The 23076-nt window shown below is 40.3% G+C and overlaps 2 protein-coding genes across 3 annotated transcripts in view; one reads left to right on the forward strand and one right to left on the reverse strand.

The window, feature by feature from the left end:
• Positions 1-14857, forward strand: part of LOC111868026 (scm-like with four MBT domains protein 1) — a gene marked incomplete in the record, with an annotated part of 47518 nt that extends 32661 nt beyond the window's left edge. The window contains 4 exon segments of the mRNA XM_033752910.1: positions 1607-1828; positions 4871-5126; positions 11211-11424; positions 14610-14857. Of these exon segments, the coding sequence (XP_033608801.1) occupies positions 1607-1828; positions 4871-5126; positions 11211-11424; positions 14610-14762 (845 nt within the window).
• Positions 14858-14961: 104 nt separating this feature from the next.
• Positions 14962-23076, reverse strand: part of LOC111868034 (leukocyte elastase inhibitor) — a 28115-nt gene continuing 20000 nt past the window's right edge. For both annotated transcript variants that reach the window (XM_023858376.2, XM_023858378.2), the window contains exons 6-8: positions 21524-21709; positions 20879-21020; positions 14962-15935 (exon numbers count right to left, since the gene is read on the reverse strand). In XM_023858376.2, the coding sequence (XP_023714144.1) occupies positions 15790-15935; positions 20879-21020; positions 21524-21709 (474 nt within the window). In that variant the 3' untranslated portion in view covers positions 14962-15789. The remainder of the gene's footprint in view (positions 15936-20878; positions 21021-21523; positions 21710-23076) is intronic.

Consider the following 23076-nt stretch of genomic DNA (forward strand, 5'->3'; position numbering starts at 1 on the left):
GATCTGTAGCCAGGAACTCTGACCACTAGACCACAAAGGTGGTCCCTCTGCCCACTGAATATATCTCAAAAAAACATTCTTGGATGCCCAGTGCTTACTTGCTTCTCTACACTTTTGTTCCTGTCTTTGAAGTTCTGAATCCATCAAATCGCAGTTGCATGGCTTGTGGCAGCATCTTTGTGCACTCCTCTTAGACGATGGTGAATGTCACCCACAGGAACACCTTCTTTCCACAAAAACCACACCGTCCAACATTGCCCCTGATAATTACCTTCCATTGTGTCCATGCATGACCCAGTACTATTTGGAACAACTGCCTGTTACATGGCGCCGCTTGCACTGTGCACTGCCATCTGTTGGCATTCTGTACAACTACACATACTCTGCCGATTACCATCGGGAGCTAAAAAATTCTTCCCACCACTTCCAAATAACGCCCTTTGTCTCAGTCATTTTTGAATGGCCCAAGTGTATCAAAATGCACATATGTTCTGGGGAAGAAAAACATGTGCATTATACATATTGTGGGTTTAATAGTTTTGTAAGCCAATACACATGTTCTGGAGGAACATGCTCTGTCCATCTTCAGGCTCGAAGTTAGTAGACTCAGAATGCAGTTACATTCTGTAGGCAGGGTGCGAGGGGTTAAGGGTGTAACGTGTTTGTCTACTGAAGATGCCATTCGGATTGGAATTGGGTTTATTAGCCACTTAGTTACACACTCTCTCTTAATTACACTCTAATACAGCACTATCTTTGAATTACACTTACACTTCAGTTCACTGCTGCACGCACGCTAGGATTCCCTGTCTTCCACTAGTCGTCTCCTAGCAACAGATCCCTACACAGAAACTGTCACTTCAAATCACTCCAAATATTGCACATAATTAAGGTCTTCAATCATCCTTTAAATCTTCACAGGTCTTCTACGAACCTTCCGTTGCTGTTACTTAAACACTCTCGAATACTCCTCATTACTGACCCCTTAGGTATTGCAGTTTCTCTTATAAACCCTCATTCGGACAGATGGAAAACGCAGCTTGCTTCACTGTTGCATGACGTCACAGCCTAGTGTGGAAGGGATGTTTGCCACTGCATACCAATGGCCTCGGTGAGGGACGTGTGTGACATAATTTGCAGAAACGCAGATGTCACGTGACTCCTACTCACTACAGCAGTATGATGTCATTGCACATGTGTGGGAGTCTTTTACCAGCTGGCGCTTAGAAGCGGCTTACACACCCTCATTCCACCATTGCATAATTTAGCAACTGACTGTTAATCAAGTCTGTCTTCATGGTAACTCGTTCCACATCCCATCGCCCAACAACGGGTCAACATGTCACAAGGGGGTCTAGGCCAGTAGGAAAAGTGAGTAGGAAGACAGCCCCCTTCTTCATATGCTGAAAATGGAAGCATCATGCTTCCCTGAAACACTGAAATCTACTTACAAGACTATGTGGTGCAACAACCCAGAAGACCACATTCTGAACAATTACTCCTCTGATAGCCTCAGAACCTATGCGTGCATTTTATTGAAGGAAATGCTGTAAACTAAAATACTTGCAGTAAGTGTTAATGCTGAATATACCCATCTTATGTTCAGCTCAATACTGGGTACATGGGAAACGCAAGGTTGGCCGTCCTAAAGGAGAAGCAAGTAATATAGTCTCACGGCCAAAGAAGAAGAGAGGACGCAGACGACTGTTTCCAAACACAAAGTTGGAAGCAGAATGTGAAGCAGTAGAAGGAGAGGCCAATATGGAAACAGCTGCTGATGTTGAAATTTACTCATTGCCTCATGGTTTGGGACCTGTTGCTGCTGGAGGTAAGTGCTATCACTGTTAGTGACTTTGAATGGTTGCATCAGAACCAGAGGCCCTCTTCATGGTAAGATCCATATGGAAATGCAATATTTTATCCCTGCACAGATATGTGTACTAATTTTTGACAACTTATTATTCATGTATTCTCCATGGATTAGGTCCAGGGTTCTTCCACCTTGTTGGATTTGAAGTTCTCACAGTGATAACTGTGATGCAGTGGTCTATAGTCTGATAGAGATTCACGCATGTTTTGGAAGATCATACTGCCTCTGTCTTCAGGGACAAGGAACAAACAAATCAAGCACCCAGCAACAAGCAAGCTTAGACAGACTGTTATGATTTTACTCAGTTCAGAATCAGTATATATTTTATTGATTTAATTGAATGTTTCATTCAGAAAATCTCTTGCTGTTAGTGAAAGAAGAATAGATAATGTTAAGAATAAATTTCCCAGCTTAGGAGGCAGTGAACCTCAGTTCTGTGATGGTACAAGGTCAGGGGAGTGAGAGGCTAGCACTCCACATTTCCCAATCATAAAATTGTCCTCTTTAACTGAACCTTTCATATTCTGGTCTCAGTGCAAAATTATATTCAACCAGACAAATTTGCTGGAAATTAGCAATATTTTGGCAAATGGTACTAAAGTGGATCCATACGTTTTGTTGTGTTTGAAGTGGATGCTTATAGACATCTGCCTTTTCAGCTTTCAGAACAGAGAGACATCTAACATCTAAACTTATTAAGTAAACATTGGAGCCAAAAAACAGATGTTTTATTGTATATATCAGTGACAGATGAACATAGCCACTGCCTGTGTAGTCAAGCAGCCAGAGTTTCTTTCTTTCTTTTTTTTTTCTCCCTCCCTGGGGTGGGGTGGTGTGAGACAGTCCACCTGGTACATTGACCACTATTTGGCCTATCGTACCAGCTCTGGTTGTTAAATGATGAGTGTGGAGAAGTCAGTGGAATGAGAATGGGCAGTGGAAACTGAGTACTTGGAGAAAACCTGCTGCAGTGTCACTTTGTCCACCACAAATCCCACATGACCTGACCTGGGCTTGAACCAGGGCCTTTGCAGTAGGAAGTGAGTGACTAACCACCTCAGCTATGGCATGGCCTGCAGCCAGAGTTAATGCAATTAATAAGGTCATTTGAAATATTGCACTATTTTCAGTACAGCAGAAGATGAAACAAACAAAATGCAGAGTACAAACGGGATATGTTTTGTCCTTACTTATTTTAAAAACTGAAATTTGTATAATTATCATTCATATTGTAACATGTTTGACTACTGAAGACGCCGTTCAGATTATTAATTGGTTTATTTAACAACCTACAAGTCATAACTACAAATACTTATAACACTCTTGTGGGTTTACACACTTTACAAACCCTACACAATAATCGCTTCACTTTATCTTCAGTAGTCTTCACGTATTTATAACGTGGGAGCTATACAAGTGTCACTGAATTACACACTCCCAATACCTTCTCAGTTATCACAAACTATCACTGATTATCACACATAAACTCTTCTAATCCTGCATTCAGTTCTTCTTCTTCCCGCGACTGCTGCTATATTTCAACTAACTTATAACGTCTTCTTCACGTTCGCAATTCTCTCGCTACAACTGAACTCTGCAACTGCTAGACTTCAACTGCACCAAATGCTCCAAATACTAACTGGCTTCGGGGGGCCCTGCATTTCAACTGACTGCTTACTCATTCCAGTCCCCCTTATAAACCCTCAGCTGGACAGCGGAAAATGCACCTCGCTTCCCTGTTGCATAATCACCGTGTTTACCGATTGCCTAGCAATAGTCGCTGCATGGACTCGCCTGTTGCATGACGTCACAGCCTAGCAGGGAGGGGTGTTTACTGAGCATTGCATAGGTATGTAATGTCACTCGCGGAAACGCAGAGTTCACGTGACCCCTACTTCTTGTTGTGCCATCCACGTTACACGTTTCTCTATTGAATATTGACACTTGTGAACAGTTTTTTTCAGTATTCTTTTCAAAAAGATTTTCTTGTTTGTTTTATGCACACAAAATATAAAATTTGCATTTAATAGATATTTTAAGTTTCTGATTTATGTACAAGTTATTTACAGTGAAGACTATTTCTTCTATCTAAACTGCTTTTTTAAATTTGAAAGTACAAAATGGTCTACTTTAAGGCATTTAAAATGTTCTGTAACACGTATTCCACCATGCATTTACGTGTGTCAAGCAGACATCTAAGCAGAGGTTAATACAAATTGCTTTTGCTGGAAAACTAATGCTTCTGCAGAGTAAGTGTAAAACATGTATACATGTTGTGACTGGAATGAATCTGCTTTTTAACTGTTGGTTTATTAATGTCAGTGGCATCCTCCAGTTCCCACTCGCAATTCTTTTCTGTCATCCCACTGTCCTTCTAATCCTTCTTGATCATGACAGGATGTCTTCATCTAATTTTTGATGTTCCCCTCATTTTTCTTCCTGGTGGTTTTCACTCACATCCTTGTTTAGACTTTCTGTTATCTGCCATTCTCTTCGTATGCCCATACCATATTACTTATCTTCTTATATTATCCAAATGCAAGCACAGTACACTATCTAAAAAAATATTTGGAGCTATGTGCATACCTTGAGTAAGAAAACTTGAAAAGATAATATGGTGATACAGTTATTGAATATTTTAACGTTATCCATGGACCTGCTTTTTTCTTTTAAACATTCATGCAACTGGACTGTGTCTTCATCCTCTGGTATAGAGTGTTCTCATTGGGGCACAACTGATAGAGCTAGTCCATATCCGTAGACGAGAATCTACCAACTTTGTGTTGCTGATGTAATAATCTAGGGCAGTCCATTATTATGTGATTTGTAATTTTGTCTTTCCTTGATATTTTTGAATCCATTACAACAGAAAGAAAAATGTTGTGAGCTACCTGTCAACATTGGGGGGACTGACATTTGAGCACCAAACATAAAGATGATCTGCTTTTTCTTTAGCATGCTAAACAAATTATTTATAATTATGGCTGTGTTTCTTTTTAGGTAATGATAGTGATGCAAGTCAAGAGATGGCTGATTCTGGAAACTCTCCACCAGGGAGTGTTGGCAGTGTTGGCAGTACTAGCATACATAAATATCGCAAAAAGAAGTTCCTGCGATCAGAAATTAAGACAAGGGGTGCCATATTGCCTAAATTTGCTATGAAAATAAAAGCACGTCACTTAACACGAAAACAATGGAAGGAAAATTTAGAAGATGCTTCATATGTCAGCACAAGAAGCAGTAGCTCAGTACCCAGGTACAGTCTGTTATTGGTACTCATTCAGTTCACTTGTAGCCATGTATCTTTTTAATGTGATTGTATGCTTTAATATTTTAGAATTCATGCTTACGGGTACTTATTTTAAAGGCTATGAATATTTATATAAGGTGTCTCCACCTTGTCATGGTGGTGGGGCTTGTGTGACTCTGTGACCTGGAGAACTATGCCATCAGTAGTTAAACTACCAGTAGGGTCAGGTCAAAGGGTAGAGTCCAGGCTAAGAGAGATGGTCTTCCGGGTTGGGGGTTGGGCATGAATCTAACAACCTTATCCTGTAAAAAGAATTTTGTTCAGAAACCTAACAGCCAGCCTCGTGTCATCATGCATGGATCCATTCCTCTGGCAGCACACATTGGTGGTGGAGACTGGTTGTGGAGGAGGCCCTCAGGGCTGTGGTGCAAAGTTTGGGGTAAACATTTTGGTATGATTGTGACACAGTAGTTTGAAACAAGGAGATTTTGTTTCAATTTTGCCATTAGGAAGGTCAGAGAAAAGTAGGAGGGACTGAATTTGAATGAGATGCATCAGCCTATGGCTTGTGGTGATAATGTTAATGTGCTGGGAAAGGCACAAATACCTTAAAGAACACAGAAGCTGTATTAGACACAGGTACAAAGGTTAGTCTACATGTAAATGCAGAGAAGACTAAGCATAGCTTCTAAATGTTCTTATCAGAATCCAGGGCATAATCATAATACAGAGACAGCTAATAAACTCCTGAAAAATGTAGCATAGTTAAAATGTCTGGAAATCTTGGTTAAAATCAAAATTACATTCATGAAAAAATGAGACATTTTAAAAACTGAAAAAAGCAGATGTCTTTTGAGAGGTGTGTTAAGAAACCAAGAAATATAAACTTCTTAAGAAGGAAAACATTTTAAAATGGTAGACATTAGAATGTTTACAGAATTAATTATATCCCTGTAGAAAACTAATGGCATAGACATAATATTTTTATGTTGAACAAATGGCTTAAAATTCCCTTAATACACAGGCATACACTACATATTCCTGTTGTCATGATTAAAGTTGTATAGTCTGTTTGGAAATTATCTTTCTTGAACATGCCTAATGGAAACATGTTCCTCCGAAACGCTGGTTGACTTTCAATGTACTACACCACATTATATTGCAGAATATAGGAATCTTAATAACCACCTCAAATCCTACATACATAATGTTGTTTGTTTTATAAATTTGAAGTAAAATTTTCCATTTCCCAGAGGTGTCTGACAGTTGACACTGACACATAGAGAATGCCACTGAGGAAGTCATGGTACACATCCCAACACTGCATTGCTTCACAATACTTAGGAATCAGTTTACACATTACTATCTCTTCTTCCTTGTCTTCAGTACCGAGGTTGTCAGTTTCCTGAACTACACAAGGAATAAGATTGTCATCAGCCTCTGCATACTCTTCACATGTGAACATAACATTCTTCATCTACTGAATATCTCCTCAGATTCGTGCACTTATGTCAGAAACAAGGGGTACACGGTAGCATAGTGGTTAAGGTACTATGCTACAAGCCGGAAGGTTGCGGGTTCAAGTCCCGATGAAGTCATTGGATTTTTTTTCAATTGACTTAATCCTTCCAGCCGCACTAGGACCTGGGGTTTACTCAGCCTCTAACAAATTAGTACCAGGAATTAATTAAATAATTTTCCTGGGGAGTAAAGCGCGGCCGGCGCGTAAGGCTGACAAACTTACCTTAAATAACTTACCCTTAACGTCTCACAACCCTACGGACCTTCACGGCTTGTTACAGGGATAGTTTGGTTGGTTGGTTGGTACAAATACACATCACTTTTTTTACTTTTTATATCAGAAACATTGTCTTTTTTACTGTGAAGTTCTGTGTCTTACAGAATCTGGTCTTGTGATAACAATTGCAGTAATTTAATGACGAACAGCATTCCATAACATCTGCAAGCTTGGATATAACATAAAACAGACATACTTTGTAGCATTTCTTTTATGCATGAGATATTTGAGCTGACATGACCTTTTTTTTTTTTTATAATGCAGTAATAAAAACCACCAAGTATAACATGTAGTAGTTAGAAACTTTATTTATTATATAAAATATGCCATATACTTCTTTTGGCCCTGTTGATAATTGAGTAATAAAAACCCTCTTAGGCTGAAATATGTAAGGTATATTTTATTCAGTGAGTAAAGTTTCTGATTACTGTGTGTTATGGTTGATAGTTTTTATTAATCCATTATCAATACTTAGCATCCTTTGGTGGTTATTTTCTGCAGGAACTTGCAAACAAGGCCTCTATGATATTCATGTTTCAAAGCCCCGATTATCCCTTGGTCCATTGGTTGTAGGGCTGCAGAAATTCTACTCACACATTTCTTAATTTACTGGTAACTTTGGCATGTATTGCACATTTGTCTAAGGATTGGCTGCCATTCCCTTTCCAAAGATGATAGGAACTCTATGAGCACTGCACAACTTCTCCTTGCTCTACTGTTATATCTGTATGTACATGGCAGGGACTTCACATTCAAAGTGTACCTTGGCTTCTCTGGCTTTCCAGTTACTGGCAAAGGTATCTTTTCATATCCATCCATATTGTCACATGCATTGGTGACTAATAACGTGGGTTCTGGATTGGCTGAGCAGGTTTATTTACTCCTTATGCACACTACCAGTAATTACATGTAATTATAGTGCTATTGCTATTTCTACACTTTATAATTCACTGTTACACCCACACCAGTCGTCTCCTGGTAACACTGTTAAAGCACAGGAACTATAAGTCTCGCTGAATTACACACTCTAGATATTACACCTAAAGTCTTCTTTTCACAGTCACACTCTTGCAACTAACGCTTAACTACACTGCATTGTACTGCACTCTGCACTAATCTAAGCATCAACAGGTCCTCGTTATATAGGTTCTGCACGGACAACACAGAAAACAGAAGTCACACAATTCCTAGCCAGCAAGTTCATTGGAGCACTGAGTGTTGCCTAGCAACAAGCTATAACATTCGTCCACTGAGACTCATCTTATGTTCTTGCACGTTTGATGTGTTTACCAAGCCGTTGCCTAGCAATACTTTGAGCAAATCCATTATAATATTTACACATACAAGTATAGTTACTCTGTCTTCCTACTCTTGCCCTCTTGACAGCTTTAAAGGCATATGTTTTCAAAGTAGGAGTAGGTTGAAAAACAATCCATGCTTATTTGCATGAAACATGTCCTTTGCGTTGTATTCACGAATGCTTCCAGGCACCTGCTTCCTCTTTAGCCATACTTTGGATTCCCTGATCATGCCATCCACTCAGAGGTATGAATTCAGTGCTCTGTTTTAAGGCTATATTTCATTCTTCTGTCTCAACGCTGGACCGTAAATTGGTGTACGTAATGCCCATTTCTGTCTAAACCATTTGAGGAGTACTGATTCAATGTTTTCATGTTTAGAGGTTTTTAACTTTTTTCTGACTGGCTGAGTAGTTGCACAGTGCTGAATTGTGCCTTCTTATTCACCATACTGTTGTTTAGTGTTGGCACTTCCAAGCTTAATTTAGGCCGTGCCATAGCTCAAGTGGTTAGTTACTGGCTTCCCACCATGACGGCCCAGGTTCAGTCCTCGGTCTGGTCAAGTGGGATTTGTGGTGGACAAAGTGGTGCTGGGGCAGGTTTTCTCCAAGTACTTTGGTTTCCCCTGCCAATCTTCATTCCACCAATTGCTCCACAATCACCCTCACCTATCATCTGGGGCTGGTACAATAGGCCAGAAGTGGCCGCAGTACAAGGGACTTAGTCCCACCCCACTAGCAATAAAAAAAAATACGAGCTTAATTGTTCTTTCTTAATGATCTCCCATTTCTGAGAAACCAATAATAACTTACTTTTTGTATTTGTTATTGTAGTCATACAATTATATGTCATACACAGATCAGTTTAGTTTCATGCAACTTCACAAAAGTCAACACTGATACATAACTTTGCATATAAGTACCATGCTGCCAGCTGGACAGACGGAGAAGGTCATAAAGTAATCACTAATTCTGCCCAACTTCTACCTCTCACCAAGTGCTGCTGAGTGATGCTAAGCACTGCAACATGTTTGATTATGTGGGTGTCTGCTTTGTTTTCATTTCTTTATGTATGTATACAGTATAATCTGACAAAACTTATATGATGGGTGAAATGTTTGATATATATCTTTCAAACTGTGCTTATGCAGGATATCTTTTTATATGGGAATATTTTAAATAAGATATCAAGGGAATGTACAGCCAGTTCAGTCCTTCAGTCATATGGATAACCCTGTAAGGGAATGAATGTCTGTGAAGATTGTGCTCTGAAGGGAATCAACCCACTTCAGTGTAAACAAGCTGTCGTTATTTTGAGATAGATTTATTGCAGATATACTGAATGTGTTGGCATAGAAGTAATGCTCTTGACTCAGATTCAGGAGGTGCTCAGTTCAAATATTGGCTGGAATACCGACTATTTTCATAGAGGCTTTTTGTGGTTTTTCTTGGTTTCCCCATGCAAATTGTGGCATAGGACCCTGTTACCACTTCCTTAAAAATCGTTTTCTATTGCATTATTCATCTGTTCTCTGCCATTCAGCACTGTATAGTCTAGTTAAGGCCACGTCATAGCTCAAGCGGTTAGTTGCTGGCTTCCCACTGTGGCGGCCTGGTTTCAAACCCGGGTCGGGTCAAGTGGGATTTGTGGACAAAGTGGCACTGGGGTTAGGTTTTCTCTGAGTACTTCAGTTTCCCCTGCCAATCTTCATTCCACCAATTGCTCCATCATCATAATCACCCAGGGCAGGTACAATAGACCAATCAGTGGCCACTGTGCCGAGTGGACCCAACTGTACTCCACCCCCCACTGTGCAAAAGAAATGTAGTCTAGTTACTGACAGTATTATAAAATAACCACAAAGAAAAATTATCGCACATACTGATATTTTGATGACAGAGCCACTCCACTGTTCAAATACTGTTCTGCATCATGGCATAAATCATTTTGTCATTTATTTGTTAGACGTATCAGTAGATGTGCCTTACAGACCTCACAGATTTTATGTAAGTTTCTTTTGTATAGGGAAGCAATTTTATTCTTTGTTGATGTGAGATATCTGAAGTTCAGTAAATTTAAATTAAGCCAGTAGGAATAAAGATTACATATGCTCATCAGTTTTTAACTGCATAATTTTGGAAATTAAGTATTCAAATCAGCATGTATGGCCTCATTATGCATTTGTATTCTCATCTTACATAGTCTGATAGAATTCACCAGTATTTTTGGACGAATGTGTTGCCTCCTGCTTCTTGCAGTATGTTTGCTTGGCATACTCTATAACCCTGAAGGTGGAAGCAGTATGTTCCTTCAAAATGTCAGTGAACTTCCACTGGACTACATGAAATCACATCACAGGTGATCATACTCTGCATTGTCACCATTGTGAGAATATCAAATCCAGCATCTTATTGGTTATCCAATTGTTCCGGTTTAGGCTGATGTCTGTGTCATGAAACATTGTTACATTTAGTGTGTTGTAAGCGGCCTCCATAGTCTAGGGGTAACGTTCCCACCTCATGACTCAAGGTACGCGGGTTCAAACCCAGCGGAGGTCGCGGAATTTTTAAGGGCGGAAAAATTCAGGGAACAAGTCCTCCGGGAGGGACTATAAGCCGTGGGTCCCGTGTCATAGATTTACGGCACGTAAAAGATCCTCATGTCTCTAGGAGACCTCTGAGCAAAATTAGGCAAAGTTTCCTGCCCAAGTAGTTTCCAATGCCTCCAGTAGATGGGGAAGTATCGGGAACCACTGCCAGCTTTGCTGGCCGAACAGGGCTGATAACAAGCACCAGTACTGGTAGAATATCAAAGGGGGATGTACAATAGACTATTAGTCACGGTGCATGGGGAAACCCACCCCCTCCAATAATAATAATAATAATAATAATAATAGTGTGTTGTTGCATAAATTTTCTTTTCATATCCAGACTTTTGTTTCAGTTTTCCCCATTGTTATTTAGTTTGACAATTGCAAGTTCTGGTCCATTTTAGCATCATACCATTGAAGATACCTGAGAAAACTGAAGACAGTGTGCAAGCTGACAGTCTGAGTAGCCTGGTTTCACTGCGTACCAGAGGACAGCAGTTGATGAATGATCAGATTGAGCTTGACTCAAACCCTCTACATTGGACGCAGGAGGATGTATATCAGTACCTCATCAAAACGGATGATTGTGCTGATATAGCACAAAAGTGCAAAGATGAGGTATGGTATATTGTTGAGGAAATCCTTTCACATAGTAAAGTAGAGGTTTCAGACTTCCGGCAGAAGTACTGAGTAGCTCATACCATCAGCCATTATTTCCTAAGACATTACAGGTTAGTTCTGAATCAGTAAGGTGAAAAGTCTAATGAAGGTAAAGTTGTCCCTGTACTTAATCATTTAAGCACCATGGCATGAACAGTGACACTATATTGTGCAGGACAGACTCCATGTTAGAATGAGTGGCTGATGTAGTTATGCACAGCATGTGAGTCTTTTGGTGAACATTGTTTAAGCTGAACAGCAGTTTCTGAATGACATTTGTGTTTCAAGGCCAGTCACATGTCAGTTAAAGAAGACAAACGTTCAAGGCGACCAATCACCAGCAAAATAACTGAAATTATTGAAAAAATTAAAAGATCTCATCCACAAAGACTGTCACTGAACAATCCATGAGCTTGCAGACACCTTTTGGATCATGTATGGAGTTTGCCNATTTCCAAAAGCCTATTGCCTTAGTCTGTCACGTGACATCTCGCTTTGAACACGCATTGTTTCTACACGAGTGCTTTTTTGACTTATTGTTTCGTTTTGTCTGCAATGGATGGAAAAATTGAGCAACATGTCTGTGTCAAGTTTTGCGTGAAGCTCAGTAAATCTGCTACCAAAACCCTTGANTGTGTTTCAAGGCCAGTCACATGTCAGTTAAAGAAGACAAACGTTCAAGGCGACCAATCACCAGCAAAATAACTGAAATTATTGAAAAAATTAAAAGATCTCANTTTGCAATGGATGGCAAAATTGAGCAACATGTCTGTGTCAAGTTTTGTGTGAAGCTCAGTAAATCTGCTACCGAAACCCTTGAAATGCTTTGTGAGTCTTTTGGTGAACATTGTTTAAGCTGAACAGCAGTTTCTGAATGACATTCGTGTTTCAAGGCCAGTCACATGTCAGTTAAAGAAGGCAAACGTTCAAGGCGACCAGTCACCAGCAAAATAACTGAAATTATTGAAAAAATTAAAAGATCTCATCCACAAAGACTGTCACTGAACAATCCATGAGCTTGCAGACACCTTTTGGATCATGTATGGAGTTTGCCAGGAGATTTTAACAGAAAATTTCACCCAACCACAACTTGCTTCTTCAACACAACACGCTTGCCCACACACCCCTGCAGACCACAGAGTCTGTGACTAACAACAACATGTTTACCATTCCCCATCCACAGTTCTTTTGAAGCATGAAAAGAAATGATGGGATCACTATATATGTTCCCAAGGAGACTATTTTGAAGGAGATGGCAGCCAAAGTTGAGTAAGTTAAGCCAGCATTTCTTTTTTGACCTAGTCTGGGAGCTGTGATACACTTCATGTATGACATGCTACGTCATCTCTTCTCCATCATCTTCAACTGCCATTTCAAGAGAACTCTCTCGTTCCTTCTCATTATGTAGACTTGGGGCGGCCCCAAGGGAAAACACCGTTTTCTAACAATACCTCTCATGTTATATAGGTTTGTTTACCTCGCCATTGCATAGAAATGGTAATTTTTCTATTGTTGTGTGCGTGTTTATTTCCACAAGAACCCGTTTACCGAGTCGTTGCCTAGCAATGAACGTCTGCCCTTGCTCCACTATTCCGGCTTTCAGGCGTCATGTCACATTGCTCCCTCAAGGCTATTCATTTCAAATGGCCTTCAGGCATACCGCCATTTCTTCTCTAAGGGCTGTGCTTTTGACGTCTGTGATCGGTCTCACCTTTCTTCCTGTGGCTTGGCTTTTCCATGGTGTCTACTCTGCAACTGGTTGTCCTGAGCAGTTCCCTTATAAGGTGCAAGTCAGTCAAAGTTTATCACCATCTTCCTCAGACTGGTGCAATCAACAGTTCTGAGAGTGGTGAGTGGTCCTATAATTATGACTCTTAGACTGCTGCTATGCTCTTCTTTCACTTCAAAGTTGGCTGACCCCTCCACAATGTCGAGTTGCTCATTTTTCATATCCTGACACAAGACCTGACTGTTCACTTCACGATCTTCAGCATGTAAGTTTGTCCACAGGCCTCATACAATGTCCTCATGTTTCTCAGACATGGTTCCTATCTCCTGCCTCATCCTCTCCTGTCGTTCTTCAAGCACAGTTGCTCCATAACATCTCGGTCCCTTATGCCGTTATTGTATTCTGGTTGCACCCGATGCCTCCTTCCGAAAGTTTATCCTTTCTGGATTCCTTGTACAACATTGTCCCTGGTCTGTGTTTTCCATGGCCTCTGTCTGACCATCGGACCTACCTGTATATGACTGTGGCCCTTATGCCATCTCACTCCTGCATGGTGGGTCATTCCTCTGCAGGTAATGGCCATCTTCCAGGACCCGCCATTTTCCTAGGTCTGTTTCTTCATCTTTTTTGGTACCCTACAGCTAGATGCTAATCCCCATGCTGCTCCTTCAGTGCTCCACAAGTTTTCACTACAGCCTTTTCCTTAGGGTCCTCCTCATGCTCTGCCTCAGACTCCTATCTCCAGTTGGCTCCTTGCTCTCCTGTCAGGCTTCTGTTGCTTCTTGGCAACATGTCCTCATTTCCTCTAACCAGGTATCCATCTTGACTGGCGTTCATCCACTTTTGCTAGCAAGCATTCCATCATTTGTTCCATTTTCGTAGTGCTGCAGTCTTCAGCTCAGCAATTCAATGCATTCAATCAGTCAGTCCGGTCCTGCTTGTGACATGTATTTTGGGGTGTGCATGATTTATACACAGGTTTTGCATTGATAACTGGATTTATTGCACACTTGTATAACCTGTTACTATACTTCATAAACCACTATATGACACATTCCTTTTCTTCTCCATCATCTTCGATTGCCATCTCAAGAGACAACCTGTTCTTCTTGTTATACAGCCTTGGGGCGGCCCCAACAGCAACGCCATTTCCTAACAATTCCTGCCTCGTTACAAAGGTGTGTTTACCTCGCCGTTGTGTAGAAATGATAGCTCTTCTAGTGTTGCATGTGTATTCATTTCCACGGGAACCTGTTTACCGAGTCATTTTCTATCAATGAACTTCTAATCTGGCTCTGCTATTCCAACTTTCAGGTGTCATGTCACAATATAATTCCATACATGCTTTTAACCCATGTAGACCCAGTATTGTTGAAAAAGAATATTTCTAACCATTATTCTTTTTCCTTTGCAGCTAATTGATGGGCAAGCATTCATGATGCTGAACTTTCCAACTGTCAGAGAACATTTATACCTTGGGCTGAAACAGGCAGTTCGGTTGTGTAAACATATAGAACGAGTAAAGCTTGCATTTTACCTACAGTACATCACTGGCAGTGAACCATAAAGATTAAATTACTGTATTATTCAGTAAGTAGCACAATCCCTGTTCATATTTTAACAGAAAATTATTAAGTAAAGCAATAAACCAGCAGAAGCAGATGGCAAGCTGATTTCTACACAGTGTAGTTTGGAGAGATCCCTACGTTTTGGAGGAACATCTCACCTTCATCTGCAAGATCAGAGGGTAAATAAAGCAGGAACAGGTGGCAGACTGAGTTTGACGCCATGTAGTTTGGAAGGAGCTCAATGTTTCTTGCTTGACTTACTCTATGACCTAAGAATGGAGTGAAATTGAGTGTCTTAGGTCTTTAAATAACCCATTATACCAGCCATGGATGATAGCTGAGAGAAATACAGCAGATGGTGGAGTGTGAATTGGTAGGCAAAACAGCAGTACTCAGAGGAAACCTATCCCATTGCCTCTTTGTTCACCAGAAATCCCGTATGAACTCCTAGGATTGAACCGATGTTCTCATGGTGGTACAGGTCATGTATCCAGACCAGACCTCTTGGACTTCGCATAGGAAAAGTATATCAAGAAGAAGCAGAGCATTGGTTATAGCTGCATTGTGACAGAGTGGGTGGAAGGGTATGTGAGATATTAATTTGGCATAAATGTTAGATATTTTCCATTATCTTTAGATAATAGCATGAAGGTTCAAAAGCTGTATCTGCTTCCATCAAGCAGAACTACCAAACCTACTGTATTGCGTCCGCCAAATCAACGTAATCTCTTCCAGTGGCCCCAGCAGAAAGATATCACATTTTTGCCTGATGATGATGATGATGATGATGATGATAATAATATTCCTTCTATCTGTGTAGGTAGTTTCAAACATATGAAGGAAAAGTTAAGGTCGCAAGTTTTTCCCACAACCTCTTCATTTTATTTCTTGATTCCTAATTCTGATAATTAATTAAATATCGGTGCGTGAAGTCACTGTAAGTCCAGCCTCACTTAATCAGCACACTGAAATTACATTGGCCCCACATCTGTCTCATGTCTGTCTACTGTTCGCCTGATGTAAAGGCTATGACACCAAGGGGTCCGACACTCTACCCGCAAATAGGGGCACAGAATTCACTCGGTGTACGATTATCGCCAAGAAAGGGTGGTTAGCGTTGAACTCCAGCTCATCTGGGTTCACTAATAGACTTAGAGTTGCCACGAGAATCCCTGTAACATAGAACACCTCATTAGATACATGGTAACATGTTTATCAATGCAGTTGAATAGATTACAGAAATTGCTAATAAAACTGTTGAGAATGTGTCTCAGTTGCAGTGTTTGTTAGCAAGATTGATATATGCAATTACACACACAGTATGATTAATATCAGAATAAATTAAGGAAATTCTTGCTACTATTATGTTTAAAATTTTTATTTTCTTATCCAAAAGGTTGGTTATGATATGCAAAACTGTATAGTGTTCTTTTTAGCTTTAAATCACAATGATGTAAAAAGACCCGAAGGAGCAGCAAGCAAGTTACTCTGAACCATCGATAATTTTAACCATACTGACACAGTGCTGTGCCTAAATGACTCTGATGTGAATATGGGCATCTGTGTAAACCTTGAGACGCGTTAAATTTTACATATTCTTTTACATGCTCGTGAAAGTTTGTTTTCTCCTTGAAAGGAAGAACATAGATCGGCAGTGTCGGAGGAAACACTTTAGCAAAATACTGCGATGCAAGATAGATGAAGTAATAAAGGATGGAATGTTACATGATGATAAGCTTTAAAATTTACAATCACCAGCTTCTATTTTTGGCCTACTTTCTTTATTTTGAAAAAATGAAAAGAAGCTAATGAGATCACCATGCTGTTTGTCATGCCAGTGTATCCCCCTTTTAATTTTTGTTAGGTTTATGAGATCACCTTGCTGTTGTCTGTATTCCTCCCCAGTTTTTATTAGAATTATGAGATTATCTTGCTGCCTGTGAGTGTCTTCTTCTGATTTTCATTAGGAAGCTTATGAGATCACCCTATTATCTATGTGTGTCCCCCCACATTTCTTTCATTTTCTATGCAGTCCATGTCATATCAAAGGAATGCAGGCGATTAGTTCTTCACAGAACTCCTTGTTAGGATAAGTAAGTCACGAAACATGAGCTGGTTGGTATATGTAGCACAGATTGGGGAAATAAGAAAACTTCAGAATTTTCTGGCCAGAATCCTGCAGAAGAAATTGCTTGCAACACTAGGCATGTGTGGAAGAATAAAAAAAGTATGGCTTAGAGAAATGGACTGTGAAAGTGTGACCAAACTGGAACTACTTAGCTCCCAGTGGTGGGGTACTATAAAAATGGTTATGAACTTTGTGTCTCAATAATAATAGGGAATTTATGGACAAGTTAAATAAATATCTATGCAAGAAAACATTGGGTAAGTTATATGATTACATTTTTCATATGTAGGAAGCAGTCATGCACAGTGTGTCCAGGTTCTGTTAGGACTATGTTCATTAAAAATACAAGATGTGAATTATTTTCAAAATTTCACTCTTTTTATTCATAATAGTCTCCTTCTGAATCAATACATAGCTTGAATTGATTGAAAAGTTTTCAAAAACAGTCACTGTACTCCTTTTGTGGAATCGCGTTCAAAACTATGGTACATTCCCTTTGGATGTCCTGGATGGTGTCGTGACGGTCTCCTTTCATCAGCAACTTAACTTTTGGGAACAACCAGAAATCTGCTGGGGCCAAATCTGGCGAATACGGAGGATGATCAAGGACTGTGATCCCTTTTATAGCCAAAAAATCGTGCGTGATCTTCGATTTGTGGGGTGGGCTATTGTTGTGGAGGAGCGACCAGGAACCTTGCTCTCGGTATTCAGGTCAAATTCAAAGAATTCTCACCCACAAATGATTGAGGACTCCAAGATAATAATCAGAATTCACTGTTTGACCTTCTGGCAGAAATTCCTTGTGAATTATACCTTTGGAATAGAAGAAAATGGTTAGCATTGTCTTTACTCGACTCTTTTGCATGCGCGCTTCCTTTGGTTTCGGCTTCTTTGGGCTCAACCACACTGCACTCTGTCACTTTATGAGAGGCTCATATTCAAAACACCATGTCTCGTCACCAGTAACAATCGAGTTTGTAAATTTTGTTATCACTTTGGGCCTACTGTAACATGTCTTTGCCATGTTCCACTGTGGCATGTTTTTCATTGCCTGACACCATGTGCGGTACAAACCGCGCACAGACCTTCTGTATGCCCAAATCCTCGCTCAAAATTTGATGCACAGTACTTTTTGGTATTCCCAAAAGCTCCTCAATGAGTCTTGCAGAAATACATCTGTCTGATGCAAGGATTTAGGTCACTTTTTTCACATTTTCTTCAGTGCGACTTGTTCTCGGCTTTGATGCACGTGGAGCGTCTTCAATGTCCTCCCTGCTGTCACGAAATACAGCATACCATCAAAAAATGTTCGAACAACTCAAACAATCACTACCATACACACTTTTCATCATTTCATACACTTCTCCAATTGTTTTGCCTAACTTAAAACAAAATTTGATGTTGGCTCTCTGTTCAACCGCCATTTTCCGACAAGCGTCAGAACAGTACTGTTACATTCAAGGTCAGAACACATGATGCAGCAATGCTTGCGCTTTGAAATTATAGACAGCCACAGCTGAAACTTCAAGAATCTTAATGCCACAACTCGCCAACAGATGGCATTGCAGGGCAAAATTTAAAAAAAATGAGTCCTAACGGATCCTGGACGCACTGTGTATATTCCTTGGGTTTTTCTGCTCAGATTCAAGGATGCATGTATGTCACATTACCCTGACTTAAGTAATGGCAGGTACTTTTTCTTGCAGGGGGTGCTTTAAATTATTTTCTTCACATTTCTGTTTTGTTATCTGATTACTAATTCCATGGAGCAGATTGCTTATTCAGAAGTTAATAGTTGCTTAGCAAGAAATTTCCCATCTTTTATAGACCATGAAGGTTCACTACTGTGTTCACAAGAGCGAACCATTGGACATTTCTTGACCAGCTGAATGATTATCAGAGTCTCAAGAAGTTATTTTCCTGATGGAGTTAGGCCTATACCATCTTGAAACCTAACTCAGTATCTTTACTCTGTTACTAGCTAAGTGTTATGTTAGTGACAAAGCCCAAATTTGGACCAAGGGTGTGATGTCATGCCTGGTCAGGGGTGTGGCACATCTCAGAGGGCAGCGAGAGAGGAATATGGAGTTATATTAGAATTATGATGCGCAGGAAAGCAATTAGGAATCTTGGGGAAAGGCCTGCTCCAATCCCACTTTGTCCATCATAAATCTCAAATTAATTCACCAAGAATTGAACCCAAGGCTCTGCTTGATAAGCCTGCATCTAAGCACCATGGCTATTACTGAGCCTTATATAATTTTAACAAAACCTAATTAATCTCAGTCGTGCTCCAGTAGATCACAATGCCATGGCATGAACTTGCTTCATCAGAAGTCAACAAATTTTGGCTCGGTTCACCAGTCAGACAAAAATTCTACTTGTCATAAATTTCTTCACAAGTGAAAATGTGCCTCCCATGTGGCTGTATAATTCTTCTGCACCTTCCCACTTACTGTCACATAACACATGGGGCATATAAAATACCTTACTACAAGGAATAGTTTTACTAGACTTTTCTGAGTCAAAGATTCAAATCAGAATTGGCCTTGCCTTCTTTTGCATTGTCTACCTCTTTTTCTACCTTTCATGAAATTCGTAAATTCATAAATCACCTTTCAGGAAATAGGAAACACTTTGTTTGGCATTAATTTTTTTTCTGATTGGTTTCTGATATATTCTATATACCTGTATCCTGAAACAGCCTTTAGGTGGGATGTAGAATGCCTTCTCTTATATAACATGTCTGCAGTATATCATTTGCTGTTAAAATTTAAACATTTGGTGAGAAAAAGCAAGTCCTGGGAAGAACTACTGCTGAATTGCTGCTGGCTGTCACCAACACAGTCATTCATAGTTTCATGTTCCATTGGACTTATGACTCTGGGAGCCTTCAGACTCTCAGGAAGAACTAATCACATACGTTCCCTTGATATTACATGGACTGCACAGAAAACGACGCTTCCAACAAGTCTTCTATTGTTGCGTATATGTTCATTGCTGCGGTAATGTTTTCTTTCCAAGCTGTTGCCTAGCAACGTTAGGGGGATACTCATTTGGACACAGATAATGATAGGAGGAATTTATGAAGCACGCTGTTAAGATGAACCAGGTGCCATGATATATATACAAAGTTTCATAAAGATTAGTTAAAGCATTCAGAACTTGATAAGGGGGGATTAACAGATACACAGACATTGTTATCTCATAAGCCTGCTTCTGTTTCTTTTTTTTTTTTCAACATGATGGAAGTAAGGCTAATGAAAAAGAGGGAGAGAATTAAAGAATTTGAGGTTCTCATAGCAGTAACTGAGAAGACTAATAGCTTCTGAAATGCAATACCGTGTAATCCACTAAAATTTTATTAATGTTTAGGAGGAACATATATACCAACTGAGCATCCGCCACTTGTCGGTGAAGTTAGTGCCAACTTTTGCAGATAGAGGGTGTCACGTGACTGCACAATGGATTCCCATGGCTGTTAATCTCGGTTTTCTAGACTGGAGCCACTGTTTCCTTGAAGTAGCTCCTCAGTTATCCTCATGATGCTGAGTGGACCCCATTGCAGACCCACTACTTCTCAGAAAATCTGGTAGGACCGGAGCCGGAGCAGAGCAACAGCTCGGAAATCACATTCCCGCTACCATAAATAGCAATGAACAAGTTTTTGCCAGATAGCAAGTTGCTAAACACAAGATTCCCATGGCAACAAACAGAATAACAGAGGACAATTAACTCCTCGACTTGGTAACTTATATTTGGGCCATGCAACTGTTATTAAAAGGTAGTTCGTTCATGAATTTGAGTAGCAATAGAAATCAGTCCGAGATTCTCCATAGAGATTTGTCAGACAGACTTTGTTCAGGAGGAGTTCAGTGTGTTCTTATAATTGGCTCTAATTGTAAAGAAGTGCCAGTGAAACCAATCATCAGATCCACATGAACAAGCAGTGAAGTGGCGCGTGAGTCCTGTACAGGAGGCAAGTACCTGTCGCTGCTGAAGCGGTCCCTCCTTTCTCATTGACCTCAAGCTCTGCTTTGTGCACAATATCAGACACAGTAAGTGTTGCATTCTGAGTTGTGATTCCTCCAAGGTTTGAATTAATGGTGAATATATCCATTAGGCCCAGCTGAAAGTAAAGGATTCTGTCATTTATATCTCAGATTGTAAAGTGCTTGTGGTCACCAAGTCTTAAGTCATAAAGGACTTAAGATAATAATATATTATAAAAGAGTAATTAATATGTGACAAAGAGATTAAATGTTAAGGTTATAAGTGGCTATGATGAAACACTGTATTCTGTAATGAATATAAAGAAATAAGAAAGCTATCAAGGAAACAACAGTTTAACAAAGAAACAGTATCTCAGGCCAGACAAACGACAACAAGACAGAAGAAGATCTTGATGACATTACCACAGTTAATCACACATCTGAATTTGAATTATCTTGGCCCACAACTTGCGTAATGACACGCCAATTGTACTGGCTTGAACTTGTTAACTGAAGAAAGTGAAAGCCATTCTGTCCACAAAATTTCACGGTCATATTTTCATATTTTGGCTCAGACATTGAGTTACTAACAGTGGATTTAAGGGGATCATAATGTCTTAAGTGGCAACTCTGTTCTCACCTCCTTCAGTATGGGAACTAGTGACATCTGTGTGCTCAGTTTGAAGCGAGGCAGTGCAAGGTAGACCTGCTTTGTACCCCTTGTGCCCAGCATGTTAGAAAGATGCTGATACTTCATCTGAGACACCAGTTTATCCAAACCATGCTTTTCATTTGGTAGAACCAATACCATAGAGAACTCTTCACCCTGCAAACAGAATAACTTTATCAGTGTGTCTACTTTCCAGAATTAACATAGCAAATTATATTAGATTAAATTGAAGGGATGGGCAGTGTTATGCCCTTAAGGCCATATGGGGGAGTAAATAGGAACCTCCAGGGCAAAAAAAAAATATATGTATTGAGAGAATGATGTGACCAGAAGGAAGCAGTAATGCAGAACAGGCTTGCCTCATGGCAGGCAAGACTTGCTTGGAGATGCTGGTGTAGCACTTGTACCATATGTAGCAATTGTTACCATAAAAGCCAGGACAAGAGGACAACTACTTATGAATAGAAGTCAGCTATTAATTACCCTAGGTTGGGGATATACAAGAGCCATTCAATAGACAGTTTTTAGGTGCCACCAGGCACAATTCCTATGGTCACCTTGACGTTGTTAGTGTCAATTTGCACAGCAGACGGTGCACTCCTAATAGTCAAGCCACCCCATAGCAAGTCTACAGCAAACCATGGGTTCAGCAGAGCAGCTTCACTTGCCTTACTGAGTAATCAACCAACCAAAGTGTATGAGTAGGGCTTGACTAGCAACACCGTGGCATCAGCAGAGCAGCTTCACTTGCCTTACTGAGTAATCAAACAGCCAGAGAGCATGAGTAGGGCCGGACTAGCAACAACGTGGGATCGGCAGAGCAGCTTCACTTGCCTTACTGAGTAATCAAACAGCCAGAGAGTATGAGTAGGACCTGACTAGCAATACCGTGGGATCGGCAGAGCAGCTTCACTTGCCTTACTGAGTAATCAAACAGCCAGAGAGCATGAGTAGGACCGGACTAGCAACACTGTGGAATCGGCAGAGCAGCTTCACTTGCCTTACTGAGTAATCAGACAGCCAGAGAGTATGAGTAGGGCCTGACTAGCAACACCGTGTGATCGGCAGAGCAGCTTCACTTGCCTTACTGAGTGATCAAACAGCCAGAGAGTATGAGTAGGGCCTGACTAGCAACACCGTGGCATCGGCAGAGCAGCTTCACTTTCCTTACTGAGTAAGCAGACAGCCAGAGAGTATGAGTAGGGCCTGACCTAGGATGTGTAGGACGAATTGAATGGAATTAACAAGTTCAGTATGCTTCAGTCACATACTTGTACATACTGTGAGATATTAATGATGTAAATAGATGTCCTATTTTGTTCGAGTTTATTCCAGTACCCGCTCTTCCAAAGACACTTTTACAGTTAGAGACTGTGTGCTGGCAGCAACCAGTGAAAATAGGCTAAATTTAGTGTGGACCTTTCCTGATACCCTGTTCTCAAATCCCATACCTCCAAAGGTCACCCTGTCTATACTGACCCTTTTGAGAGGCCAGCTGGCTAACAGGGTAGGGATTGCAACTG

The sequence above is a fragment of the Cryptotermes secundus genome, unplaced genomic scaffold (assembly GCF_002891405.2).
Source record: "Cryptotermes secundus unplaced genomic scaffold, Csec_1.0 scaffold635, whole genome shotgun sequence".
In the NCBI taxonomy this organism is placed as follows: domain Eukaryota; kingdom Metazoa; phylum Arthropoda; class Insecta; order Blattodea; family Kalotermitidae; genus Cryptotermes; species Cryptotermes secundus.